At 46.8% G+C, this 22622-nt stretch overlaps 2 protein-coding genes and 3 long non-coding RNA genes across 6 annotated transcripts; 3 read left to right on the top strand and 2 right to left on the bottom strand.

The window, feature by feature from the left end:
* Positions 1–185: 185 nt before the first annotated feature.
* Positions 186–3179, top strand: LOC117436996 (E3 ubiquitin-protein ligase RBBP6-like). Its single transcript, XM_034069382.1, has 3 exons — positions 186–351; positions 1308–1404; positions 3089–3179. The coding sequence occupies exons 1-3, from the start codon at positions 186–188 to the stop codon at positions 3177–3179; spliced, it is 354 nt and encodes a 117-aa protein (XP_033925273.1).
* A 1253-nt stretch (positions 3180–4432) lies between these two features.
* On the top strand, positions 4433–6461 carry LOC117436979 (uncharacterized). Its single transcript, XR_004550267.1, has 3 exons — positions 4433–4479; positions 6163–6251; positions 6365–6461. It is a non-coding gene; the product is annotated as an uncharacterized lncRNA (long non-coding RNA).
* Positions 6462–7513: 1052 nt separating this feature from the next.
* LOC117436972 (E3 ubiquitin-protein ligase RBBP6-like) lies at positions 7514–11216 on the top strand. The gene is made up of 6 exons (XM_034069202.1): positions 7514–7629; positions 8500–8669; positions 9380–9483; positions 9798–9882; positions 9970–10027; positions 11110–11216. The coding sequence occupies exons 1-6, from the start codon at positions 7586–7588 to the stop codon at positions 11183–11185; spliced, it is 537 nt and encodes a 178-aa protein (XP_033925093.1). The 5' UTR covers positions 7514–7585; the 3' UTR covers positions 11186–11216.
* Positions 8599–10189, bottom strand: LOC117436978 (uncharacterized). The gene is made up of 3 exons (XR_004550266.1): positions 10135–10189; positions 9923–10036; positions 8599–8717 (listed from the first exon to the last, which is right to left on the bottom strand). It is a non-coding gene; the product is annotated as an uncharacterized lncRNA (long non-coding RNA).
* Positions 10852–15355, bottom strand: LOC117436975 (uncharacterized). Of its 2 annotated transcripts, none has more exons than XR_004550261.1 (3): positions 15309–15355; positions 11122–11220; positions 10852–10994 (listed from the first exon to the last, which is right to left on the bottom strand). It is a non-coding gene; the product is annotated as an uncharacterized lncRNA (long non-coding RNA). The 2 variants fall into 2 exon arrangements; XR_004550262.1 differs by having other exon boundaries at positions 10852–10967.
* Positions 15356–22622: the final 7267 nt, after the last annotated feature.

Raw genomic sequence — 22622 nt, 5'->3', positions numbered from 1 at the left:
GGCTGTGGCAGAGTGCTGCAGGCTCTGAACGCCGTTGGCCAGAACAAGCTCAGCCTGTGCTGCTCACCCCAGTGCCCTCGGTGGGCTTTGCCGCGTGCCCTCACCTTCATAGAGGCTGCAAGGCCTCTATCTGTCATTTGCCAAGCTAGACACGGTAGTGGAGCAGGCACTGCCTGGCCCCGACCATGTCTTGCATCCACTACAAGTTCTTCTCCAAGCTGGACTATGGTACGGTCACCTTCAGTGGCTTTGACATCTCCCTTTGCGACCTCAAGTGCAAGATCATGCGCAAGGAGAAGCTGAAGGCAGCCAACTGTGATCTGGAGATCAGCAATGCCCAGACCAAAGAAGGTACGTGTGCGCAGCAGGGGCAGGGCTTTGGGCATGTCCTGGCTGGTGACGTTGCAGAGCACCCCATGATGGCCGCAGCCAGCAGAAGCTGCATTCTGCCTTTTATGGCTCATCCCCACATAGCATGAGTGAGCCTGGGCCCATCCCGCTGGGTGGCAGGAGCACCAAGAGGGTAAGCAGTGCCAGGGACTAAGTGGGGTGGTGTCATGAAATCTGATTTGGCATCCTGCTGGCTACACCAGTTTGTCAAATGTGCACACTGATTTACAGTGTCCAGAATAGAGCCCTGAGCTTTGTAAACCCCTGAGGGGAGCCTAGGTGAAGCTAGATCTAGCCTTAGTCTCAGGCTTGGTCAATGGTTTATTCTAATGGAATGCAGAAAAAGAAAATCAAGGTAGAATCAAGCTAAAATGATGTGCATAGAAACCGAAGATGAAAGAGAGGAGACCCTCCCACTGAGACACAAAGTTCAGAGTGCACCCACCCCCTGGCTTTCTAAACTCCTGAGAGAGCCTAGGTGTGGTTGGATCTAGTCTTAGCATCAGACTTGATCAAGCACATGTAAAGCACTGAGCAGATGAGACTTTGGAGTGGTTTGTGTATCTCCAGAGATCTATTGGTTTTGTAGCCTAATAGAAGCAAAAGCAACTTCAGTTAGTTCAGGAATGCAACCCCTGTATTAGCTGGCTGTCCTGTAGTGACCTCTGAGACCATTTTGCTGTTGGCATTCAAACTGTTTTTAAGAAATGAAAAAGATTTAGCTGGTGGTGTTTGGTTATCAAACCTGAAAATGCCTTGAAAGGTACTGTTAGTGTGTTCAGACAATGAAAGCACGATGTTATATATAAGATTTGGCTTCTGTACCTGTAAAGGCCTTCTCTGAAGTGCTGTGTAGTTCATGATGTACTAATACATGCCCTTTTGAATATCTTTTCCTGTATTTCTGTTGGTTTCAGAATACACAGAAGATGCCCTGATTCCTAAAAACTCATTGGTAATCGTTAAAAGAATCCCTGCTGGAGGAGTTAAAGCTACCAGCAAAACGGATGTTACGTAAGTGTCCACACAGCATTGTACTCTTTGCTGTTGGTTTCAGTGTGTGAACTGTTCCAGTGCATATGAGACATTCAGATTGTATCTTTCTTGTTAAAGCTTCTGTTAATTTTTGTTGTCACTGGGTGGATTTTCCTGTATTGGTCCTGAAGCAGACTTATGTTTTTAGGCCTGCTGGGATATGGGGTTCAAACTGCAACAATAGAACCTTTTAAAATGATTCTGTGGGTTTGGTTCTTGGGGTTAATTTTTCTGAGAGCCAAGTTGTAGATCCTGTTTTGTCTGCGTGGAGAGATTCCTTGTTAAATGTGTTTGCTTTTATGGCTTTTAGAGAGAAGACAGTTCTGCAGTGTAGTGTAAACTTAAAATTTGCTCCTGTCTCAGAAGTCTGATTCTTAGTGTTTGACTTTTTCTTGTATCTGGGGGAGAGGGACAGGATATGTCAGGTATTCTTATGCCCCAAATGGCTGGGGCTTGCATACTGGCTATGCGGGAAAGACCGACGCTTGCCAGCTGGCAAACCATGCAAACAAGTGAAGTTCCATTCAAAAGTGATTCCTCTTAGTTTCCTAAAGCCAGGGTCTGTTTTGGGCAAGAGGAAAAGAGCAGTGTCATAAAGTGTATTGCCTCTTGTGCAAGTACAGTGAAGGAGTAGTTAATCCTTTCCAAACCTGAAACTCAGTAAGCAACTTAGCACATTACCAGCAGTTGGTGGCTATCCTCCTGATGCTGTTTTACCTGTCTGTGGGGCTAAGGAAAGAATGGCACTGCTCTTCTAGCATTGAAAACTGATGGGGCAGATCAGCTTTCTATTCCTTCAGCTGGAAACATTGCAGAAACAGGGGGTAGAGTGCTTAATGTTTGGTCAGTGAGTACGTGGAACTGCAGCAAGGTTTCAGATGGAATAAGTATTTCTTAAAATGCTGCAGCATTATCGTAAAACAAATTCTGGAAATTAAGATTTTTATTTTTATTGTTTTTTTGTCACAGGGCTCCTCAGTCACGCAAAATCCCAGGAGCAGCTTCTTTCAGGTGACATTTCTACTACTAGTGTTAGTCAGTACAGCGTATGTAACATGGCTAGTACTTTGGCACTTTCACGGCTAAGTATGGTAGATACCTGAGCACAGTGCTTGGGCTTCCACAAGGAAGCACTGTTCTAAAGGCTAAGCTGCTGACAGTTTTGTTAGTTCCTTGTCAGATTACTGACTTTTTTTTTTCTTTCACTGAAGTAAACTTGGCCTTTGAAGTGTTGGGGCTATCACTGTTCTGCCATAGAAACTAAAGTACTGTAGGTGACACCTGTTTGTAATACTAGGGATGTACAGATTGCCTGAAGTTACCTTCATAGTTTGAGGGTTGATTATTTAAGAACACAAAACCGTAGTACAGACTTGATATATTTGATACTTAGGTGGCAGAGAAAATATGAGCGCTTTCTCTTGCACGGGTGTGTTTTGTATCTGTGAGTCTGACTTACGACAAAGTAGAAATGGGATTTTGGAGGTTTTCTTAGTTGTGCTGAATGACCAAGAGATAACAGTTTGTGTATACAAATAAATGTCCATATTCAGTAGACTATCAGAACGTAATGTTGTGATGTTTGGGTTTTATAACTGATTTTCAGTGCTTTCTGTTGGGTACAAGTGCTTTAAGTTCTGATCACCTTTCTGTCTCCTCCTAGAAGTCGAACTGAGCCAGTGAGCAGAACATCGGAAGCAGTACGTAAAAACCCAATCTCACCCTTTTTTTCTGCACACTGCACTGAATTCTAAACTATGTAGTCTTGTATTAATTTTCCAAACATTAACTTCATCTATCTCCCAGTAAAACATAGTACAGATTGTCATTCAAATGTACTGTTTCATCATAGTGACAACTGAGTCACACCATCAATTTGCCCAGTTCTGATGTGAATGCTGGGATTTATGCCTAGTAATGCATGGTATTTTCTATTGCATATGCTAGAATATGTCCTGTGTGACTGTGTTGTGCAGATAGTGCCCGATCATCTTTAGTTCATGCAGGTTCCAGGTGTGCACAGTTGAACTTGGTGCCACGTTCGAGCTCTGTCTGCCTATAGCTAGTAATGTTGTGAGTTTGTACAGCCTTTTCTATGCTTTTTGTAAAAGCTGCACGTCAGTAGTAGTTCTCTGCAAACACTGTGGCCCATTCCTAACTGGGGCCTGAGCACTTCATTGTGGCAAGCTACTGGCGTAGGCAGCTGGGAGGGAGGAGTGTGTTTGCAGTGGAGAAAAAACTGCCATGACTGTGCTTTGGTTCCATGCTTTCATCACCATGAAAGACTGGGTTTGCTCTGATAGAAGAATAATAAAAATTCTCACAGTTCCCAAACTAATTTGGATAGTTTGTCCTGTGGTCTATAAAAATACAAGAATTCTTTTTTCTCCATTTTTATAGGTTACTCTGTCATAGTAAACACCTTTTTCTTTTTTAATTTGAGCAGTTTCTTTTTATAGACAAATTGGCAGGTTACTTTTGTGGCTGATGGTTCAGATTGGTGTTTGGGTTTGGTGGGGTATAGTGAATTTGGCATCTTTGCAGTTATTGAGAAGAAGGGCAGAGCACATGTTTCAGGGCTGCTTTTTTTCTTGACAGGCAGCTACTGTTCATCAAAGCATAACTGTATAAGTGCATGTTTAAGTGATGAGACATTAACCGATTAATTTGCAAACTACACTGCAAGTAAGATTCCTGTAGTGATGCTTCCTTCTCCAATAAACTTCAGCATTTTTCACAAGGGCCCCTCTCTGAGATATTCTGGAGCAGTAAGTCCATCTCCAGTGAGCTGGTTAGTTTAGTTCCGTCTCATTAAGCACATAGGCACTTTTCAGCTGTCACAGGTTGGGACTTTATTCTGAACAAATACAAATTACAGTAGGTTGGAAATGCCTCTTTCAGTGACACGCAGTGGGTATAGTGCAGATTTTCAGACTGCAGTAGGGGTTAACTCTCGCTATGTTTTGATTCTAGAACTTGAATATGCGTTTATTTTTTGCTGTACAAAAGAATGGTGAGTCTTCTGCATCTAATTCTCTGGCCCAGCTTTCAAAGGTGTGTATATATATGTATTGTTGTAAAATACTTAAGAATAAGTGTTTCCTTCATAATTTTAAGCCTTACTTGCAGTCTATAGATGGATAACTGTTGTCATGTGAACAAAACTTTAATTTTTAATAAAGTATTTATTTTAACCTTAAGAAGTATGTATAATTTGATGCTGTACTCTCAAGAGTACTTGCCAATTTGGGAAGACAGAAGGGGAGTGCCTTCTCAGCGCCAACACAATGTTGCAGCATTACTCATCTTCAGGAAATAAAGCAGCAGTACTTCAGAAGCTGTTTACTGTTTTTCCTATGTTTCATTAATTTTGTGTTGGAATCTAACAGAATTTTTACAAAGGTATTTAATTGTCTGTATGTTATGGACATTTCAGGGCAGTTTGCAACAGCTGAAGTACAAGTGTTTCTGGAACTTGGACAATGGCATGGCTGGTTTTGAATTTCTGGTCGTTAGAGGCACAGAAGCATTCTTTGAATACTGCACAGTCCCACAAATTCCAGGCTCTAGACAGTGGAGAACACAAATTTGTTTGAATGCAGACTGTGTCAGCTGTGTAAATTGTGTACTTGATTGTTTAGAGGACTATACCAGTGTGTATCTACAGTGTACTAGATGTGACCAGCTGAAAATGTTGCAGTGGCCTGTTTTGGGATGGAACTGCGTGCTCTTTTGGCTCAACACTGTAACTTCAGCAAGACACTAATGACTGCACTTTGTGCAAAAGCATAGAGTTAGCCAAGTCAATGCAAAAGATGGGAGCTAGTTCTTTCTGCTGAGAAGAGACAGGAGTTCATTGCTAAGAACGAGAGGTCTTCCCACCGGCAGCATCTTCCCTCTCTCAGTGAAGAAATTAAATGTTGTGCCTTTGGCTGTCCCTGCATGTGGCCTTGGTTCTGTAAGCCCATGTGAAGTTTTACTCTCAGATGTGAAAAACTGTCCAAGTGGTGCCCATTGAACCTTTTGAGAAACGCATGAACAAAACATAAAGCAGCTCAAAACTGTTACTTACTCTAAACACTTTATTCAGACTGGCTTAGCACAGGGGCATTGTGCAGTGAAATATTATTTGGGGAAATGCAGTTTGGATTGCCTACAGGACTGGATGGTCACGTTTATACTGAAGAGAGCCTTGTGTCTTGCTGAGGGATCAGAAAGACTCCCTTCAGTGCTTCTGTGTCTGATGCTGAATTTCAGCAAGCAAAAACTAGAGACCTGACACTAACATAGTGTGTTCTTTTTAATGCTGCAAAATGTAAATCATATAACTTGCAGACATCTTTCTCAATTAAATGCACAGTAACCATCTTCTCCTTCAAATGGGCTGGAGCTTCAAAACCAGTTGAAAACTATTGCTAGTGTCATTTCTTTTCCTCATCACTTCAGTCCACTTGGAAGAAAAGTGGATGGGTTACACAAGTCTATGTCAAGCCTAAGGTTTTGAGTGCCCAAGAAGGCTCTTTTCAAGTAGGCTAGCAGGCACATAAGCATCATTTACAAGCACAAAGTCTCCCCAGCACACTCTCAGGACAACTGTTTCATAGAAGCATCTGTTTTCAGGCAACATCAGCTAGTATTGTGGTGCTGTGTACAGGACTGAGCAAGTGGTGTTGTCTTTGGCTGGCTGAGCTTGCATGTGTTTCTAATGTGTGCGTCAAATAATTCTGTGTTAAACAGACTGCCAACCTGGCTGAAGCCAGTGCTTCTGAAGAAGATAAAATAAAAGCCATGATGATACAGTCTTTCCGTGAATATGATCCAGTCCAGTAAGTGTTGATAAAGTCAAATCAGTTGTTTGATGACTATGGAAAAATTGTGTAGATGTTTGTTTTAACAAGAGAGACAAATGCATACCTTTCTTTTCCTGAAACCTTTTTAGTCCCATGAAGAAGCCCTTGGCTACACCTCCACCATCATATGTTTGCTTTCGGTGCGGAAAACCTGGCCACTATAGAAAGGACTGCCCAAGAAATGGGGTAAGATTTTGGGGACTTGTGGTGTTACTTTCCGACCTTGTTTAATTTCTGACCTTGGCAGTCAGGTAACAAACACAGGAATAATCGTATGAAGAACTATTTCTCTTGAGATGAAATACAGAGGTTACATGGCAATGCTGAAAAGGCCCTCAAAGTTCAAGGGAAAGCCGGGATTATAAATGTAATGTTTTCTTTTTTCTAAGCCACAGACATGAAATAAGTCCATAGATCTTTTCATCTGTGAATTTACATGCATATTTTTATGTATTTCAGTATTACTGGAAATGTTTCTGTTTTAACTCTTTTTAATGAGAGCTGGTGTTTTCAGTATTTTGCATGAAACCAAGATGTTTCTGTTGACCCCATCTATTGAATATTTGTGTGTTTTACCGACACAAGTCTCTGGCTGAGTGTGCATGCCCTTTAACATTAGTCACTGAATGTATACACATGAGGTATGAATTCAACCTTCATCCATAGCTGGTGAATAGATGTTTCTGCAGTGGCTGACCCAGAGCCCTGACTTAAGTTTTCTCTCTGAATTGTGCTTTGGGGGAGGATCAGGTTTGTGTGTCTTCTCCCAGTGGATCATGTGCTAAGGGATATTTCACCCTTAAGAAACCTGTTGTTAAGCCAAAGAATGTCGGCTCAGATCAAAACTCTGCTTAAGCCTTTCACAGAATTGTAGAACCAACTAGGTTGGAAGAGGTGCATCAAGTCCAACTGATGCTTCAGGACTGCCAAATCTATCAGGAGCCGTGTCACTAAGGCACTCCTCTACGTGTGTTTTTGCAGAATTCAGGGACAGTGATTCCACCACTTCCCTGAGAAGCTGGCTTAGGAACAATAGGTGACTTAGGAACACTCTGGCCATGTTCATTTAGGAAAAGAAGTACTTCGGTTGAACAACCTTCACGCTGGGTAAAAGGAGAGGATTTCAAGGCTTTTGCTTCTTCCAGTCGTCACTGAACTGTCATTTTAAGTGTAGGTCTTAAGATGAGATATGTCTGCATTTCTTTTCTTAACAGGACAGAAATGTAGAGTCTGTTCCCAGACTGAAAAGGAGCACAGGAATTCCAAGGAGTTTCCTGATAGAGGTGAAAGATCCCAACACAAAGGGTGCAATGCTGACCAACACTGGAAAATATGCAATCCCCATTATTAATGCGTAAGTACAGGGATGCTGGAGAGGGACTATTCATTAGAGACTGTAATGATAGGACAAGGGGTAATGGGTTGAAACTTAAACAGCAGAGGTTTAGACTGGATATAAGGAAGAAATTCTTTACTGTGAGGGTGGTGAGGTACTGGAATGGGTTGCCCAGGGAGGTGGTGAATGCTCCATCCTTGGCAGTGTTCAAGAGCAGGCAGGATGAAGCCTTGGGTGATATGGTTTAGTGTGAGGTGTCCCTGCCCATGGCAGGGGGGTTAGAACTGGATGATCTTAAGGTCTTTTCCAACCCAACTATTCTATGATTCTATGAGTACGGGATTAATTGGACCGACCAAATAGCGAATGAGAGAAAGCATGCATAAACATCTGAGTGGATAATGCAACCAAGTTGGACTGCATCTGTAATTACAGGAGAGGAAGCACAGCCATTGCATTTTAACCTTAAAATCTGTGATGCTTGCTCGCATGAAAAGAGGGTGGTCATTCATACTTGTCATGCCCCTGGAAGTTGGTTCATGTTGTGCTGCACCAAGGATCTGTATTTCTGCAGAACATTTCAGTAGTGTTGACAGGGAGTCATTCTCTTTGAGAGCTCATTTTGCATCTGGTTTATGTTTCAAACGCTTCTTACAAGAATTGAACCAACAGCTGTTGGATTGAGATTTCCTCCCCCTCTGGGTTTTTATTTTACAGAGTTATGGCTATAGAGAAGTAGTTTCAGCTCAGTGCCTACAGTTCAGAAGGGTAATGTGGAGTGAGAAGAATTCCATCTAGTATCTTCTTTTGATAAAACACAAAGCTTGGACAAGTATTCCTTTACCCATCTTTAAATTTGTTCTTTTTCCTTTCCCACACACCCTCCAGGGAAGCTTATGCTAGAGAAAAGAGGAAAAGGCCTCCATCTTTACCAGAGGAGCCATCCTCCTCCTCTTCTGATGGTCCTGTTCCGGATGAGCTGTTATGTCTCATTTGTAAAGACATCATGACCGATGCAGCTGTTCTTCCCTGCTGTGGAAGCAGTTATTGTGACGACTGTAAGTGTTATTCCCATGTTGTTAATTGAAAACATCACATCTCATCTTCTGAAAGCAAAAATAGCAGAGAACAAAATTACTTTGTTACCTGTTCTAATTAAAGCCTAAGTATACCCTGACTAGGAAAGGACTAAAGAAAAAGGGGAGGCAGAAAACTTATTTCTCTTTCTACAGATCCAGTTACATCCTCTTTACATGCAGAGGAGTGTCTAACTGTGCATTTGATTACAGTATTAGGTACCAAATGTTTGCCCACAGCCCTTTCTCTCATACAAAATTATACAGCCATCTCTGGTGACTGGCTGTGGTCTGCAACAAATGGATAGTTAGGCATTTAATCCACATTCTTCTCCACGGGAGAGCTGGTTCAAACCTTCAGAACTCAGACCTACAAATGCTTTTTTTTGAGATGTGCTTTGTTCTTTAACTTTGGGGTCAATGACTTCTTGCTGTCACGGACAGTGGAAAAAGGATGGGTTGAATCAGGAAGACACATCCGACACTCCAAATATTACAAGAGCAAAATGTCAAAACTGTGTAACTATTTGCTGCAGACTAGAAATTTTTGACACTTGAACATCTGCAGCTTCGTGCTGTACGCTCGAGACCACATTCACCCATGAATCATATACGTGTTTTGATTAGAACCGAACAGCTTTCCTTAGTTTGGCTAAAAACTATTGCATTGTGATTATGCTAATTATGCACAGGTATTAGAACAGCATTGCTGGAGACTGAGGAATATACATGCCCAGCGTGTCACCGGACAGACGTTCCTCCTGATGGTTTAGTTGCCAACAAGAGCCTACGCCAGGTAGTGTGATGACTTTTACATCAATTGGACAAAGAGCTCGTAAGGAGCTGAGAGAGAAGACAAGATTACTGCAATATTAATTTAGCCTTAAGCAAGGCTAAATTGAATAAGGCTAAATTTACTTTTCAGACACATTATCTCTGACAGCTCTTTAGAGACAATGTGGCAAATTCAGGTCACACTTGTGTTTAACACAATCACCTCACTTTCAAATTTGGTGTTAACGCTCAAGTATTTACATACATGTGGAGGCTTTTGTTGGTGTATGTGCTGAAGTTTCAGGTTACCTTTATAACATGTTCCTCTGCCTCTAGGCTGTGAACAACTTCAAAAATGGTGTTGGCTACACAAAAAGGCTCCGTAAGGAGATCCAGCAGCAACCATCAGTACCCACAGGTGGTAAGTAATGACAGCTTTAGAATTTCTCTTAAAAAATGACCTTCAGATAAGCTGAATGGGCTTTTTTGATTCTCCCCTCTCCAAAAGGTCCTCTGAGGACAGACAGTACCATGCACTGCCCAGGTGCCAGAACAAGCTGTGAACTGTAAGTATGCTATGGAAATTCAATATATAGTTACTTGTAACCTAGGCTGTAATGTATGAGATATAAGATAACGTATAACTGTGCTGCACCTTTTTCAGGGTCCTTACCTGTATCCTTCTGTTTCATTCCAAACAAAACCAACCGCTGGTATTTGGTTAATAGCTCCTGCTCAGGTAGATGATTCGGATCTCATGGAGGGTCTGCAGAGGGAAAGTGGTTGTCTACTGACACTGCCCTGTGCCCCCTACATATGGATCTTTTCTGCCTCCTCCCTTGCTTTTGCCAGCACTGTACTTTATTTACCAAAGTATCCAGGACTACCTGTAAACCCTTCCAGTCTGGATCTGGTGTTCTAATAATTGTCTCCATCACTTTAGTTACTTTTTCAGGATCTTCCCTAAAGGGCCCAGCTAACTCTTTCTAGGCTCATAAATCTGACCCAGAAAAAGACACCTTGATAGTCACCTCCACACCTGCTCCCTGGTGTAAGGAGCTTGTATACCTCGGAGAGCCCCTTTTGTTATTCACCTCATGATGGGGCTAGAGCTCTCTTCCCATCTGCATCCAAACCCACCCTACAAAATGCAACCCAATGGGGATTTCTTCAAAATCCTCCCTTTGGAGGCAGAGGTCCTGACCTCCATCCAAATACAATGTCCAGACAAGGAAACAAATCCTTACCCACTGCGCAGGGCATCCCCTGTGACTCATGTGGACAAGTTACCAAAAAGAAGCCTTTTGAAAGAAATAAAATCAGGGTCTTACCAAGGTCCCGAGTTGGTCTGGGATCTGTGGTTCCTTTCTGGGAAATGCCCAACCCTGGCGTGAAGGTCCCAGAGACTCCCCGGATCAGCAGGAAGCACAGCACAGGGTCCATGTTCGGGCAGCAAATGATTGAACTATGTTATCTCTTCAGTTTGCAGCAGCATTATGTTGGCAGCTGAAAGAGAAGAAAACCCAAACCAAGCTTGGGAGGAAAAAATATAGAGAGAACGATGGTTTTGAATTAACTTCCATTTGTGTGTGTGTGTTGTGTTTGTTTTAAGATCCAAGCCTCACTGTCATACTTCATCTTACTTTAGGAGGTCGCATACCTGCTCCAAGTCAAGATCAGGTCCTTCCTGCAGTGGCTCCTACTCTGGATCATACAATTCTTAATTCCAGTTTACCTTCTTTAAATGTTGCTTCTCTCCCTAATAAAAATGTTGGATAATTTTGCGTTCATAACAATTTCTGCATTCCCATTTGTTTTCTGAATTTGTACTTTAAGGGTTTCAGAAAGAATGCCCTTTTTTTTTTCTCTTGGTGCCAGCAGCTCCCACATCTGTAACAAATTCTTTCCCCTCTGATTTAATGCCAAATAAGTTGCTCCTGTATCCACTAAATTCCACTTTATTTCCTCTAGTCCCTAGTTTCAGTTTAACCAGTGGATCTGCTGGGGTAGATTCCCCACGTCCCCGTCAGTCTAGTTCCAATTCTGCTGCCAGAGCCACCCCATGGCACTGCCCCCAGGGCAGTCTCACTTCCAAGTCCAAACTCCCCACAGCGCACACCGATCCGGTCCCACAGGAGAAGAACCCACTCCCCCACCTCTGCCCCACATCCCTTCACTTGTGCCTCCCCAGCACTCATCCCACACTCAAACACAGGAGCTGCCGATCTCCCCTCCTTTCCCCCTTTGGTTTTCCTTAACTTTAAACATCTTTCCCCAGTATCACAATCTGAACAACATCTCTCCAGGTCACCTTTCAGTTCTTCCCTGTTCCTTTCCAAAGCCAAAATTAAGGGATCAGGTGGAAATATTAATTTCTCATTCCTGCTGTCACTTGGGATGGTTTCTTAAAGTGAAAACCATATCTGCACACATTACTTCATCCCATTTTCCTTGCCAGCTGTCGTGGTTTAAACCAAGTCCCCCTACTCCCAGAGAGTTAGGAAGGAGAATCCAAAGAATGTAGCCCCCACGGATTGAGATAAGAACGGTTTAATTGCTAAGGCATAACACAGAACCCCTACTGCCATTTACTACTACAAATAATAATGATACAGCAAACAGCAAGTGAGAAGAATACAACACCCCACCAGCCACTGACCCATAACTCACTCCACCCTGCCCGGCCGAGCACCATGTGCTCCCTCCTCCATTTTTCTCCAGAGCTCCCCCCTCCAGCTTTCTCTTTCCCAGTATGCATCCTGGGCATCACGTGCTATGGTATGGAATACCTCATTGGCTAGCCTGGGTCAGGTGTCCTGACTCTCCTTCCTCCCGGACTCCCCTCCCACCTGGCTGGAAAAAAAAAACCTTGAACAAAAAACACCCTCAAAACATGCTCAAACCATGACATTATCCACCCCTTATTCCATACCATTCACGTCATGCCCAGATCCCACATTTTCAATACACCATCACTCTTAAGTCCACCCCTCGATCATGAGACATCTCTAAGTTGCATCTCTGGACTGATAGCCTGAAGTATCTGGGCCCACCAAAATCATTCACCGTCCCCTTCAGCAGTTCTACAGCTTGCTGCTGGGGACTCCATACAGCTGCCTTCCACCTCCAATGCTTCCAAAGCACTGGAGGGGCCCAGTGGATCAGATACCCAGCTATACTGTCCCACATGCCCTGCCACTCATGACTGTCCAGCCTTGGGAACAGTCTACTGGTGCTCCTATGTACTTGTCTAAACTTAGACAAGACCCAGACCTGACTCTGCTTAACTTTTGGGATCAGACAAAATGGTTGTGGATGGAACACACTCTGTGTGTGTGCCACCATGCCGAAAACCATCACAATCAGCAGGCAGGTCCCAAGGGCACCCAAAAGCCATTCATAACCGTCAGAACTCTCAAATGATGCTGCTGCACTTGTCACTGGGGCTGATGTAGCTGCCCTGCTTGCCAGCTCTCCCACCACCAGCTTCTCTTCTCCCAAGTCCGGATCTTCCTCCTCTGCCTTGCTGGGAAGTGCTGCCTGGTCTCCTGCATCCTGCTGGTGGTCGGCGGGCGACTTCCGGGGGACACTCTCGGCCGTCGGAGGGTCGGGAACGGCCGCAGGACTCAGCCTCCCCACAGCCTGATCCCGCTGCTCAGCTACTGCCCTGCTCCGCTCCTCCCCCGCCTGCTCCCGCTGCTCTGCCACAGCCGTTTGGCTCCCCGTGCCGCTCTCCCTGGCAGCCTCAGCTGCCGGCTGCTCCCGGGGCCGCTCCTTCCTGGCTTCACGCAGCTCCACACAGACGACGACGAGGATAAGGACAAGGACAGCGAAGAGCAGCGGGACGGCCTGGTACAAGTTCAAGTCCACGGCCACGTCCATCCCCCCCTGCTGCCAGAGCCCCACCGTATTACAAGCCTCCGACACAAACACAAACACATCCAATCCATACACCAAGTACCCGGTAAAATCCCGAAACAGCGAGATCCAGAGAAAAACCTCTAAGAGCCAATAAATCAGCATTGTGACAAGAGACCATAAATCCGCTCAGATCTGTTCTTATCTCAAACCCTCGGGCCCCACGTTGGGCGCCAAAAATGTCGTGGTTTAAACCAAGTCCCCCAACTCCCGGAGAGTTAGGAAGGAGAATCCAAAGAATGTAGCCCCCACGGATTGAGATAAGAACGGTTTAATTGCTAAGGCATAACACAAAACCCCTACTGCCATTTACTACTACAAATAATAATGATACAGCAAACAGCAAGTGAGAAGAATACAACACCCCACCAGCCACCGACCCATAACTCACTCCACCCTGCCCGGCCGAGCACCGCGTGCTCCCTCCTCCATTTTTCTCCAGAGCTCCCCCCTCCAGCTTTCTCTTTCCCAGTATGCATCCTGGGCATCACGTGCTATGGTATGGAATACCTCATTGGCTAGCCTGGGTCAGGTGTCCTGACTCTCCTTCCTCCCGGACTCCCCTCCCACCTGGCTGGAAAAAAAAAACCTTGAACAAAAAACACCCTCAAAACATGCTCAAACCATGACACCAGCTCAAAACCAACGTTAATTGTAACAATGTACCATAATTCAAAGTTCCATTTTTAGGCCATTTTTCCTGATCTTCCAAACTATACAAAGGTCACCATTGGTTACAACATTTTATCAACATTTTCTCATTTACCGAGCCCCCAGGAAACCCTCTCAGTTCTTCCCAATGTGCCAAAATGCTCCCTAAAGGACTCTTTCTGCGCTCACAGCCCAGAAAGCCAACTGTGTCCTGGGCTGCATCCAAAGGAGCGTGACCAGCAGGTCAAAGGAGGTGATCCTGCCCCTCTATTCTGCTCTCGTGAGAGCTCCCCTGCAGTATTGTGTGCAGTTCTGCTGTCCTCAACATAAAAAGGACATGGAACTGTTGGAACAAGTCCAGAGGAGGCCACGAGGATGATCAGGGGCTGGAGCAGCTCCCATATGAAGACAGGCTGAGAAAGCTGGGGCTGTTCAGCCTGGAGAAGAGAAGGCTGCATGGAGACATCAGAGCAGCCTTCCAGTATCTGAAGGGGGCTACAGGGATGCTGGGGAGGGACTCTTCATTAGGGACTGTAGTGACAGGACAAGGGGTAATGGGTTAAAACTTAAACAGGGGAGATTTAGACTGGATATAAGGAAAAAATTCCTTACTGTGAGGGTGCTGAGGCACTGGAATGGGTTGGCCAGGGAGGTTGTGAATGCTCCATCCCTGGCACTGTTCAAGGCCAGTTTGGACAAAGCCTAACATGGCATACTTTAATGTGAGATGTTCCTGCCCATGGCAGGGGGGTTGGAACTGGATGATCTTAAGGTCCTTTCCAACCCTAACCTATGATTCTAAAATTGTATCAATAAGTGACCACAATTTCTATATCATCTTGTTCCGCAGGGGTGGCCTGGTATTTAAAACACATGAAGGAGATAACCAGTGGGCTCCTTTCTGTTCCAGGACTGCTGGTACAACATGGGACATTAGCACAGTAATTTTGTCCCAAGGTGAATTTGGAGCTTCTTCAATATTCATGACAACGGCTGCCACAGCCCTTGGGCATCTGGGCCATCCTTTGCTCGCTTCATCCAGCTGTTGTGAAAAACACATCACTGCCCTTCTGTAGGGTCCTGGTTTTCGAGCAAGGACCTCCAGAGCTATTCCCTGTTCTTCATAGGAATAGAGCCAAAAGGATTTAGTTCCATCCGGAAGTCACAGAGCTGCAGCTCTCATTAGCTCTGGTTTTAAGTTTCTCAAAGCCCCTCTGCTGAATCAGTCCATTCTAAAGAGAGAGGGTTTCCCTTCAACAGTTCATATAGTGGTCTTACCAGAACACCGTAATCATGGATCCAAAGTCTGCACCATCCAGTCATTCCCAGTAATGTCCGGAGCTCCTTGCCGGTTGATGGTTGTGGAGTCTGACAGGTGGCTTCTTTTCCAGCAGCTCCAAGTTCTCTCTGTCCTACAGTTATTTCATATCCTAGGTAGGAAACTCGGGTTTGGATTAGTTGGGCCTTTTGTCTGGATACCCAATAACCATTCAGTCCAGAAAAGTTAATAATTCCATTGTCCACTGGATACATTCTTCCTTTATTTCTGTAGCAATTAATAGGTCATCCCCATATTGTAACAGAGTCCCCATCTGAGCAGTGGCTTCCATGATCCTGGTTCTTGTGCTGATGTCCAGAAATTGCTGGACTGTTTTAAACCCTTTAGGTAATACCATCCAAGTTAATTGAGTTTCCCTTCCTGTGTCAGGATTTTCCCATTCAAAAGCAAGTAAATTTTGGCTTTCTTTGGCCAACGGTAAGCAAAAGAAAGCATCCTTTAAATCCAAGATGGCAAAACATTTCTGATTATTATTATTCAATTTAGTCAATAAATCATACAGATTAGCTACTACTGGACAAATATCCTCTGCAATTTTGTTGACTGCTCTGAGATCTTGAACCAGTCTGAAACTTTTATCCTCCTATTTCTTTACTGTCCAGAATATTCCAATTCACATTCAATTAATAATATATATTTTAAAATTTATCAATGACTTTTTTTTTAATTCCCTTTGATCTTCTAATTTTCAGGGATATTGTTTTATTCTCCTTGGGCAGACCTCCCTTTTTATTTCCACTTTAACAGGCAAAGCATTTTTCACCTTACCTGGAACTTCAGATGCCCATACTCCCAGATATACCTGATTAAGGATTTCTTCTATTTCAGGGAGGTTCTCGTGTTTGCTTTTCTGTTGAATTAAAATAAACTCAAAACTGCAATTAACTGATTGTTTTTAACTCTAAATTCCATTCTGCCTTCTTTAAATGCTGCTTCTCACCCTAATCAAGATTTTAGAGAATTTGGCATGCATAAAATTTATGCATTCCTATTTGTTTTCCCAGTTTGTACTTTAAGGGTTTCAGAAAGATGCCTCGGGTCCTTTGTGGTGGGTTGGTTGTTTTTCTCTTTTTCTTGGTGCCCAGTAGCTCCCACATCTGTAACAAATTCTTCTTTTCTCTCAGATTTAACACCGAAGAAGTTGCTCCTCTATCCACTAAAATTCCACTTTATGTCCTCTAGCTCCTACTTTTGATTTAACCAGTGGATCTGCCAGGGTAGATTCCCCAGGTCCCTGTCAGTCTGGTTCCAATTCAGTCACTGGAGCCACACCATGGCACTACCCCCCCCAGGGCAGTCTCGCTTCCAGCGTCCGAACTCTCCCCCCCCAGTTTCAAAGCAACCACCGCAGCTGTGGCTATAGCACGACCCAGCTTTGCCTTTCCTACCTGTTCCCGATTCCTATACGCTCTCCATGCTTCCTCCTGTCCACATTTATCCAACAACCCCTCAGTCCCGTCCGTGAACATGTCTGTTCCCACTTGTTTGCCTGCCCCAGCACCCATCCCATGCTCACACACAGGAGCTGCGCGACCTCCCCTCCTTTCCCCCTTGGTTTTCCTTTTTTCCCCTCACAGTTGCTCACCCTGCTCTGCAGGGGCTGCAGATGCCTCTGCAACAGCACTGCTGCTTTAACCCTTTCTGAACTGGGAATGTGCATCTGCTGCTTGGTGCCAGTGCCGGGATCTCTTGCTCCTTATGAATATCAGACAGGACAGATGCAGAGGGTGCTCCTCGGAGGTACCTGTGATAGATAATTTTACAGCCTATCTTCCTGATTACTGTTTTTAACTCTAAACATCTTTCCCCAGTGTCACAGCTGAACAACAGCTCTCCATCCATCTTAACTTTCAGGTTTTCCCTGTCCTTTTCCAAAGCCAAAATTAAGGGATCTGGTGGAGCCATATTAATTTTGCATTGCGTCTGTCACTCCACGTGGTCTCTTCAAGTGAAGAACATATCGGCATACATTACTTCATGCCATTTTCCTTGCAGCCTCAAAACAACATTCATTGTAACAATGTATTATAGTTCAGGTTCCATTTTTAGACCATTTTTCCTGATCTTCCAAAGTATACAAAGGCCACCGTCGGTTACAATATTCTTCCAAACAGCTGGACAACATTTTCTTATTTACCGAGCCCCCAGGAGACCCTCCCAGTTCTTTCCAATGTGCCAACATGCACCCTAAAGGACTCTTGTTCATGATCTCTTCACTCTGCTGATTTTCCATTATCAATCTCTCACTCACACACACACTAAGGATCCCACAGTCACACTGCACACAGTTACAACACTTGAAACAGTCAGAGACTAAAATTCTATCAAACAAACCACAGTTAATAACACAGTTATAATATCCTGTCACCAATACCAAAATCACAAGACCAAAATCCTTAATGTCACAAGCCACAACAAGATCCAAAACCATTTCCATGAGACACCCCCTGCATCTTGCAGGACCCAAACCACAAGAAGCCCCCTGCTTCTTGAGGGTGTATACCAGTAAAATCCAAAACCTTTTCTACAAGACTCCCACTGCGTCTTGTACAACCCAAACCACAAGAAGCCCCCTGGTTCTTGCGAGTGTATACCAAACGGACGCTAGCAGCCGGGTATACGCCTTTACCTACGAGATTTCTTATCTCGATTTACGGAAGGCTTCCAAACCTTATGTACACTTACCAAACCAACCCAATTACCAATGCAGTCTTTATGCAAGATGCCCCCTGCACCTTACAGACTATAGAAAAGAAAAGAATACCTTTGATGAAGATGGTCCTTGTCTGCTCCCGCACTGATCCCAATGAGACCAGGGGTCCCTCCGGGAAAAACTCCCGAGGGCCCTAGGGAGCCCTGTCCTCAGCGGGTCCTGCAGCCGAGCAGAGAGGCTCCCATCTGGGTCGCCAAATTGATTCGGAGAAAACTCCAGGAACAAACTTGACAACACAGTTTTCAAGCTGACAAGCAGGTATTCTTTATTGCTGCGCCGGGAGACACGGGGGATAACTCCTCCTAACGTGTGTCTCTCTATTACTACACAAGCCATCCTTATATAGTCCCTGGGCATACATACATATTCATGAGGCTATGTATGGATTACATCATTTTCCAGAAAGCTCCCCGCATGTGTACAGAACTGTGGTGGTGTCTCTGAGGGTCGTTTACTTCTTCCAACAATCTTCATCACTTCTGGCAGCCTTTGAAGCACGCGCAGTAGATGCTCATACCAATTTAATTGGTTCACTAGCACCAGAGACATAATAATCCCCCTATCCTCCTACTTATCAGTTAGTTTACCCACAGCCTATCCTGGACACCTGCTATTCCCAGATACTCCTTATCCCTGTGTCCTGTTTTTCTAGACTGTTTTTCTTAAGACCACATCAACTCTAACGATTTATCTTGTGCCAGTATGTTCTCTATCTGCACTCTATTTTTTCTATGTATTATGCACCTCAGTAATTTTCCACTGCTACTGTTACAAAGCCATTGAACTTAACATTGCTTAAAACTAATTCTAAAGGTTTATAAATTCCATTTTGTGATTTTCTGTTCCCCTTGTTTCAGAGGGTGCTGGAAAGCAGCACCCTGTGCCCTGGCCCAGCAATCAAACACGGGGAAGGCAGATGTGAACACAGACTGTTTATTTGAAGTGGGCACATAAAAAGGGGATGGGGGTGCGGTGGGGGGTGGGAATTACATAGTGACAGTTAAAAATAGTAAAATGATAGTAAAATTATGGTAAAAACTTCTTTATTTGTTACAACAACAGGGGTAGAAAAAAGTGTAACAAAACCCCAATAAATATAAATAACAATAAACCAACAAAACAACTACAGTTGAACAACAAAAGAACAATATTAGAACAGTGAAGAACAAACATAGAACAATAAAATCTCCAACGGATCTTCACAGCCGCGGACATTTTGCTGCTGCTGGCCCAAAAGGCCACTCGGTGTCAGAGCGCTCCTCCTCCTTGGGGAAGAACAAAACCCAGAGAGGACAGGGTGAGTCACCCCCACGTCCATCCCCATTTAGAAGCGAGGAGCTGCTGGAACAGCTCAGCTGTAAACCCAAAGTGTTATTCCATGAAAGAACATTGAAGTATTTGTGGTTTGTCTGTAAATTCAGACTCCACAGAGTTTGGTTCACCCCATGCCGCCCTGGCGCTGCCACCCAGCACGGTTTCTTGCTGGTGGCAGAGAAGGGGCCTGATCCCATCACTGCGGTCCCGCCTTGGGGCTGCTCTGGACCAGGAGCCCCGCAGCTGGGGGGCCAGCAGCACTGCCATTTACTGATGGGAATGATGGATGCCTGCCTTTAGCCGCTTGAGAGTTCCCTGGGTCCTGGATCTTGCCTGCGTCCAAGAGGCAGGGCTGGATGAACCTGCAAGCACAAAGGTTTGCTCAGGTCTCTGCAGCCGTACTCTGAGCTGGCACCGGGGCTACCACAATCCCTATCCCAGGGGGAATGGAAGGTTTGACATCCCCAGAGCCCAGCAGCCACCACCCCAGCCGGCTCCTACAGCACAGCCTGGCCCTTCCGCCATCCCCCAGCCCAAGGGGACAACACAACCCCTCAGCTCCTCAAGGCTGAAGCACCAACTCCCTCCCTACCAGGGGAAGCGATGCCTTCTGCAAGGCCTGAGGGGAGCTGCCCAAAGAAGGGTGCAGGAGTTCCAGGAAAGCACCACTGTGAGCCAGGCTCAGCCAAGGAGGAAGAGCCTGGCCTTAGGGAGCTGGCAGCACCCACAGGAGCCAATGCATCCACTGCATCCAGAGGTGGCAAGCATTTCGGATTCCCCTCCACCCTCCGGGGCTGGGGACTGGGGCAGCGAGTGAGGGAAGAACCTTCCCTTGGCATGGCAAGGCTCTGCACAGCCCCAGCACCAGCCCCTCAGGGCTGCTGAGCCCAGGCAGCTCAGCCAGGTCTGGCAGGAAAGCTGCTGCCTAAATCTAAGCCTGCCCTTCAGCCCCGCAGAAGCCCCGTCCGCCCCGACTCACCTCCCAGCACGGGCGCGCTCCCACGTCTGGGCTGGCTGCTGTCAGGAAGGCTGCTGGGGCTGGGATCGGCTTGCCCAGAAACCACCCATGCTGTGGGCGCAGACGCTGCCCATGTGCGGCTGGTACCCGAGGAGCCCTGGGCGATGGCTGTGCCCAGGGACGTACCTTCCCCACTGGTGCTGGGGACCTCATCTGCTGGGAGGGAGCACGAAATCAGGACCCCCAACTTGCTGGATGGGACTGTCCCTTAGCAGAGCCTCCCAGCATGAACAGCTCTGGCTCTGGGGAACCCTGCACATCACCCTGGGCACTGCGGGGCACAAGGTCTCCCGCCCAAGCCTTCACCAGGCTTGAGGAGTTTCTGAGCCGAGGACCAGGCAGCACCAGCCCAGGAGCTTCCTCAGCCTTCACTGCAAGGACACCCCCCTGCCCTGGCAGCCCCCGCCATGGCTGCCTCCTCCTTGCCATGCCCTTTACATTCCCACTCTGCCCTTACCCTCCTTGTGCCCCAGCAGTCGGCACAACCGCTGCTGCGCTGCCTTCCTCTCCTCCTCTATGATCTCCACCGTGATGGGGTAGCCAGGGTCAGGCCCCGGGGGCTGCCAAGAGAGAGCAGGAGCTTAGTTCCTTCCCAGTGAAGCCGGCAGAGCCGCTCTGAAGGATGTGTGGAAGCAGCTGGTGCCAGAGCCGGGAAGCCGTGGTTCTGCCACAGCCACCGCAGAGCTCTGGTTCCCATTCGTTTTGGCCCCCAGCTTGGCGCTGAGGGCACAGCACCCTTGCCCAGCCAGTACCTGCTCCAGCAGCGGGCAGCACAGTCACGCACAGCCACCACACACTGGGCAAGGGAGAGCATCACTTCCCACTCAGCCAAGGACGAGAGCTCCTGCCCCAAGGCAGGCAGGTCAGCCTGCCCCCAGCCCTGCACAAATTGCACTGGGCACATTCTGTCCCCAGACGAGGGCAAAAGAGCCTGCAAGGCAGCGACGTACCAGCACCAGTGGTTCATTATCCCAAGGCACCAGCAGGCAGATGCTCCTTCTGCGTGGCATTCCGTTTCCCGGCGATGGTGGTGGGCTCGGGGACTGCCGCCGCTTCTGCTCAGCCCTCTCGACAGCTACAGGAGGAGACAAGTCAGCTCAGCTCCCAGCAGGGGTGTTTGGCCTGTACCAAGGGGGCTCTCCCTTCTCACTCCACTCTGGATGCCCATCTCGGAGGGCAGAGCCAGGGACATGGCCTTAAGCCATGGACAAGGCTGCGATGCCCTGGGACAGCAGCTGGCCACAAGAGATCCACGGGGAAGCTGTCACAAGAGCCCCTTGGGGCTCCACGGGCCAGCGGCCCCATCCCACCTCCACAGACACTCCTTGCCTGCTGCCCATTGAACCACAAACCACACAAACTGCCAGATGTGGCCACATCTCGCACTGTGCCACAGGACCCTATCCATGGTGGGCACACGGGAGAAAACGCCACTGCCTCAGCACCAGCATGTTCCTGGTTTGCAGGGGACACCTCAAGCTCACCCCACCTGCAGACCTGAGCTACCTCGTGTCTTGCAGCTGGCCCGCACCAGTGGCCCACCCAACCCTGGCACAGAGCTGGGCCCCACCTACACTCACCTTCCTCCATCTGCACAGCCCCGGCCGCTGCCAGTGGCGGCAGCTCCATCCTCGCACCTCCTGTTCCCTGCACAAGCCAGAGAGAGCCAGTTAGGGTCGGGCCCTGCCCTGGGAGCAGGACGAGACCCAACGCGCCAAGGACTCCCACAAGCATCCCTGCTGTGTTTCTTTGCTGTCTTTGCCAAAGAGCAGAGCTCAGGACAACAGCCTTGAGTCACCGCAGCAGCCTGAGCGTGGCTCCAGGCAGAGGAGCTGCTCCGCTCCCCTCCCCAGGGCCCCGGCTCGGGCAGCTCAGGGCAGCAGCAGGGATCCTGGCTGGGAGCCGCTGCTCCTCACAGAGCCCTGGTCGCACCCCCCCTGTCCTGCTCTTCCACAGCACCGCAGGGGAACAAGGCTGCAGGGACGCTCATCAGCACAACACCAGGGCTTCCCCACAGCTGGGTGACCCAGCAGCCATGGCTCAGGGGCCTGGAGCATCCCGGCTCCGGTGGAGAGCATGACTTGGCTACTGGGAGGGCTGGGAAGGTGAACGCTTTCTTCCCGGCTGGCACCGACAAGTGGGTGCTTGCTGGATGAGCAGTACATGACCTTCCTGTCCACTCTGGCACCTCACAGCACACTCCTCTGC

Source organism: Melopsittacus undulatus, chromosome 14, assembly GCF_012275295.1.
Source record: "Melopsittacus undulatus isolate bMelUnd1 chromosome 14, bMelUnd1.mat.Z, whole genome shotgun sequence".
Lineage (NCBI taxonomy): Eukaryota > Metazoa > Chordata > Aves > Psittaciformes > Psittaculidae > Melopsittacus > Melopsittacus undulatus.
This window is presented reverse-complemented; position numbering and strand designations above follow the sequence as displayed.

Excerpts from the sequence above, each read along its gene's own strand:
- LOC117436996 (XM_034069382.1), top strand. The coding sequence starts at position 186 with ATGTCTTGCATCCACTACAAGTTCTTCTCCAAGCTGGACTATGGTACG. Across the intron at positions 352-1,307 it reads CAATGCCCAGACCAAAGAAG|AATACACAGAAGATGCCCTG; the intron begins GTACGTGTGCGC and ends TGTTGGTTTCAG. Across the intron at positions 1,405-3,088 it reads ACCAGCAAAACGGATGTTAC|AAGTCGAACTGAGCCAGTGA; the intron begins GTAAGTGTCCAC and ends GTCTCCTCCTAG.
- LOC117436972 (XM_034069202.1), top strand. The coding sequence starts at position 7,586 with ATGCTGACCAACACTGGAAAATATGCAATCCCCATTATTAATGC. Across the intron at positions 8,670-9,379 it reads AAGCAGTTATTGTGACGACT|GTATTAGAACAGCATTGCTG; the intron begins GTAAGTGTTATT and ends AATTATGCACAG. Across the intron at positions 9,883-9,969 it reads ACCATCAGTACCCACAGGTG|GTCCTCTGAGGACAGACAGT; the intron begins GTAAGTAATGAC and ends CCTCTCCAAAAG.